Raw genomic sequence first — 4,780 nt, 5'->3', positions numbered from 1 at the left:
GCAGACGCTCGATGTCGCCTTGAAATTGGTTCACGAGCTGATGGAGGAGTCCATCTTCCTCCCCTTCCTGAACGCCCACGCGTCCGCCGCCCAGATGGTCCCGCTCTCGGAACCCCTCCCCTCCGACGACGATGTCATGGTGGTCTCCGGCTCCGGTCTCGACGAGCATGCCCGGCGCAGTCGCTCCAAGAGTCGTCGGATCTCGCCGCAGTCGTCCGCCCGCGATCTCCCATCGCACCCCGTCGCCAACCCCGGTCACCCCAGTCGCCCCAACTTCTCCCTCAGCTCCGTCACCGCCATGGCAAAACCCTCCCACTGGACCTCCGGCCATGTCTCCAGCGCCAGCGGCGACTCCGGGTCCGCCACCCTGACCGATGACTCGGGCAGTCTCCAGTCCAACGTCAGCGTGGGCGAGCCCATGACGCCGCCGACCACGCCGCCGTCCAGCGAACCGCACCTGAACCTCGCCCACAGCCCCAAGACCCGCACCGAGAACCCGTGGAAGAAGATGGGGCTGAAGCTGGGGTTCAAGAAGCGGTCCGGCACGGGGAGCAACATGAAGCTTCCCTCGATGGAGGAATGACTATCCCGCTATCCCTTTCAGTCTCTCCGCTTCCTTCGACCTTCAACCCCCAATAGACATGATACATGATCTGATGGGCATCTGACGAGATTTCTTAATGTTTATACGCATCGGAACTTGGACATGAGTGGACGGTGTCATGCATTGTGCATTGGATATGATTTGGATTGCATTTACAGCCGGCGTTCCGGGCCAGCAGCAGCGAGCGAACCAGCATTGCGGATTGTTTTGAAGAAAATTGTCATAGAGTACGGCTTGGCCGGCGTTGGGTCTACCATCGGTTGCATCGCTAGCATTGAGTTTTAGCATTGAATAGATACCCTGAGATCGTCTTACATCCATCCTACATGTGTAGATCGGCTTGAATTACTCGCAGATTATCCTCCGCCCGGGCCTCGTCTCCAGCGCCGCCAGATCGACATCCCATCCGGCCCGCGTCAGCGCATCAAGGTACCCATCCACACGAGTCTGATCCAAGAACCGCAGCGTACTCTCCACCACGCCAAAAGCCCGCTCCGTCTCATCTCCGGCCTCGTGCATATCGCCCAGCACCCGCGCCGCCAGCAGCGCATGCATCCACGCCTTCAACTGCGCCCGCGGCGTACACCCGCGCTTCAAAAGGATCGCCGCGTTCCCGCCCGCCAGAAACAAGATATACGCCTCAGCACGAAACGCTTCTTGCAAACGGCCCAGCGGCACACCAGCGCGGCCGGCCCCGCCCAACCACCGCAGAAACTCGCCCACCGACACCCCAATCCGACACACCCCCAGCACGGGCGCCGGCCCCGCCGCGGCAGCAGAACTCCACCGCAGCACCCCGTCCCGCTCGAAAATGGCTTCCCGCGCCGCGACCTGCGCGGGGCTGAGCACGCCCCGGCCATCCGCGGGGCCCGAGACCTGCGGCGCGAGGGCGAGGGCGCGCAGGGCCGGGTCCGCGTCGAGAAGCGTCGCAAAGACGATGTTTGCGCGCTGCCGGTTCAGCGAGGTCATCTGCACGGCGCGGACGGCGGCGTAGTTGAGGGCTAGATGTAGGGCCAGCAGGGGCCAGCAGCGCGAGCCATGTCGCCGTCGCGGAAGTGACGTGGGCGACGACCAGCGAGCCGGCTAGCATGCCGAGCAGGGGAGATGATGGTTTTCCTGGGAGGAGTCTTTCTACCCGGCGGCCCCCCAGCATAATATCAGCCACTACTGTAGGCATATTGTTTTGAGGAGGGGAAGGAACGTACGGCGTTAACTTCGGCGATGTTCCCGCCTTTGGCAAAAATGCGCACTCAGGCTGGCCTTGGAACTACCCCCCGCGACACCGCAGAGCGCGCGCAGCACGCCAGCGGCGCTGAGGACAGCCACGCGCGGGGCGCCGGCCGGCGCCGCGGGCGACAGGCAGTCCAGGATCATGGCGAGGTCGTTGAAGAGGTCGGCGGCGAGGCGGTAGGACTTGCATTCGGGCTGGAGGGCGGTGCCGACGCGGTGGGCGAAGAGGATGGTCGCGAGGCGGCCGGAGGTGTCTTGGAGGATGTGTAGGAGGAGGGCGGAGGTGGGGGAGGCGTTGGGGTTGCCGACGCCGACGCCTGTTCCTTATTTAGTATGCGGGTTGGTTATGCGGGAGGGAGTGGGGATAGTTGACCTTGTAGGACTGCGCGCGAGGAGAGGAGGCCTGCGATGGAGCTGCTGAAGGCTTGGAGGGAGTCCTAGGTAGCTTTGATTAGATGGATATGGTATGGTAGTTATGGTGTACGGGCGTACGAAGATCTGGTATCTGCGGGGATTAGCGATGCTGTTTAGGGACCGAGGTAGGGCACTCACGCGGTGTAGTCGTCAGTCACGCTGTGCGGGTATCCGGCTGGGAGGAAGACCTCGATAAGGAGGGTCTTGAGGGCGCGGAGGGACCATGTTTGAGAGTTGTGTGGAGGGAGCTGTCACCGTGTTAGCTGGAGCTAGGTACCTAGTAGCATTGGCGGAAACGTACCACTATATCGACGCGACCGTTTTGTCCGTCGGCAGAGTAGATATAGGTTGCAGTGGGATGGTTGACCTCGTCTACTTCTGTGAAGGTGATGCGGTTGGAGGATGGTTTCGTGGGCATGTTGATATTGATGTTAGAGTTACGGAGTAGTGCAGTTGGGGTCGTTTTAAGTGTCCAAGTCTAGGTACTAACGGCACGTGAGTGTGAGCAATATATCTCATTGAATACAGCTGACGAGGTCCATGCTCAACAACTATGTACATACGTCATAATTCCACACTTTCAATGAGAGCAATCGACTCTATGCCCGACCGTGCAATCCCATCCTGTAGCCAAAGAACCACTGTTCACGCCCAAAATCAAATAAACCGCTAAGTACGAAGACTAGCAACCCCAGCGCCGTGTACGAATAGAGAAGAAAAGAAAGAAAAGATCGGAAGCGGACTCCTGATCACACTTCCAATCGTGTCCACTAGATACGATGATGTGGTGTCCGGCTCGTCGTAGGTCGAGGCGACAGTGGACTCTCCCAGGTCTCAGCCTCATCTCAGCATGACATGTCATACGTCTTCAATGTCACCGGACGTCTCGACCCATCATCAATCATGTCGCGTCTTGTAGAGTATGTAAACACCCGAATGGGAATGGCAGATACGTCTAAGCGTAGAGGCTGGCACCACCCGTCTCAATGGCCTCGATCTCGGCCTCAGACCAGGGCAGACGACCGAAGCGGGGGCCCAGCTCAGACCGGTCGAAGAACTCGCCCTGCTTGGGCTGGACGGGGCCCAGCGCGGCACCCGCGCTCCGACCGATGTTGCCCTGGATGAAGGAAGCCCGGCCGAGGGGACCGTGCTGCTGGGCCTTGGAGCGGTAGGCGGCGAAGGAGTCGGGGAGGGCACCCGACGGAGAGGCGGGGTGAGGACGGGGCGAGTGGTCAACGGACTCTACGGGGTGCATTAGGCGAATGTCCATTGAGCGGAGGATCAGGGGACTTACGAGGCACGGAGCGGCGTCCGAGGAAGCGGATGAGGGGGGTGCGGGCAGCGTTGCGGAGAGCGACCGTAGCACGCATTGTGAATGATAGATGGGAATTGGGTGTTTTTGAGAACGGAGGAATTCAAGTGGTTGAGGGAGAAAATTCCGAGGGGTCGGCGCGAATTGGGGGAAATTCGCGGGTCCGTTCTCGTCCGGGAGAGACCGAGTAGGCGAGCTGGGTGGAGGCTAGGAATGATCCTAGCGGAGCGACAGAGAGGGGAGTTATATGTGTGAAAGTTGACTATACTATAGTGAGAATGAGATGAAGAAGAGAAGAAGAGAAGAGAAGAGAACGCGTCCGGAGAGAGAGAGTGGAAGTGGGAGAGAAAAGAACGGGGAGGAAGACGGAGCGGAAGCGAGGGTTCTTGAAGGGCGCCGGAGGTGGTGGGTAAAGAAAGGTAAAATTGATAAGCTGTCGGCGGTAAGCTCACGGCAAAATTACAGCTCATTCCTCCTTTGGGGAAGCCTTCCGCTGGCAAACGACGGCGATGGCTGGTCACATCGGGTATGGTATGTAATTAAAACTCTCCGACCATCGACCGTCTGATCCTGCCTGCAGGTACTACTTCGGCGTTGCGGCCAACCTCACCCATTGCCAAGTACCTTTCGTCTCAATCAGATGCTGCTTCGCTTCCCCGGCCGAAAGCCCCGAAGGATCGTCCAACCCGCTTTGGCGTACGGTGTAAGTTAAGGTATGTTCCCCTCATGATTGTCACTCTTATCAGCCCCCCATCACTAATAACCATTTCTAACAGCCATTCGGATTTCATTCCCCGCATCGGTCTCCTCACTCTCGGAGTACGGAATACGGAGTAGGCAGAATCATATCACTCCAACTATTGCTCCTCCACAGACTACGGAGTACTCCCTAGGTCACTCTATACGAAGTACTCTGAACAATCGACGATCAATCGACTCAATCAACTCAATGTGTGACGAGACCCTGCTTATATAACCGTTCCGAGTGGGCCAACATCTCCCGGGTTCTCCCGCAAACCAGCTTTTCCCTTTCTCCGTGCCGACCGATCCTGTGTTATGATCATTACCTACTCCGTACGGAGTGAACTACGACTAAGCTACTGCCGGTCGGAAAACTAAGGGAGAGGTCCTCCGCATCTCCATCCCTGACCATGCACGAGCTTCTGCTCTTCGCCTCGGTCCCCGCTCATCAACATCATGAGCTGTTGCAACAGCTGGGC

The 4,780-nt window shown here is 58.7% G+C and overlaps 3 protein-coding genes across 3 annotated transcripts; 1 reads left to right on the top strand and 2 right to left on the bottom strand.

Annotated features, from left to right (window-relative positions):
* Positions 1 to 94: 94 nt before the first annotated feature.
* On the top strand, positions 95 to 583 carry ATEG_02909 (uncharacterized protein; the record flags this gene model as incomplete). Its single annotated transcript, XM_001212087.1, has 1 exon — positions 95 to 583. One exon carries the CDS (start codon positions 95 to 97, stop codon positions 581 to 583), a length of 489 nt encoding a protein of 162 aa, XP_001212087.1.
* Positions 584 to 949: 366 nt separating this feature from the next.
* ATEG_02908 (RUS1 family protein) lies at positions 950 to 2,666 on the bottom strand (the record flags this gene model as incomplete). Its single annotated transcript, XM_001212086.1, has 6 exons — positions 950 to 1,605; positions 1,876 to 2,151; positions 2,208 to 2,271; positions 2,327 to 2,339; positions 2,387 to 2,496; positions 2,550 to 2,666. 6 exons carry the CDS (start codon positions 2,664 to 2,666, stop codon positions 950 to 952), a joined length of 1,236 nt encoding a protein of 411 aa, XP_001212086.1.
* A 537-nt stretch (positions 2,667 to 3,203) lies between these two features.
* ATEG_02907 (alpha-ketoglutarate dehydrogenase subunit KGD4) lies at positions 3,204 to 3,618 on the bottom strand (the record flags this gene model as incomplete). Its single annotated transcript, XM_001212085.1, has 2 exons — positions 3,204 to 3,490; positions 3,543 to 3,618. 2 exons carry the CDS (start codon positions 3,616 to 3,618, stop codon positions 3,204 to 3,206), a joined length of 363 nt encoding a protein of 120 aa, XP_001212085.1.
* Positions 3,619 to 4,780: the final 1,162 nt, after the last annotated feature.

Source organism: Aspergillus terreus, genomic scaffold (genome assembly GCF_000149615.1).
Source record: "Aspergillus terreus NIH2624 scaffold_4 genomic scaffold, whole genome shotgun sequence".
Classification (NCBI taxonomy): Eukaryota; Fungi; Ascomycota; class Eurotiomycetes; order Eurotiales; family Aspergillaceae; genus Aspergillus; species Aspergillus terreus.
This window is presented reverse-complemented; position numbering and strand designations above follow the sequence as displayed.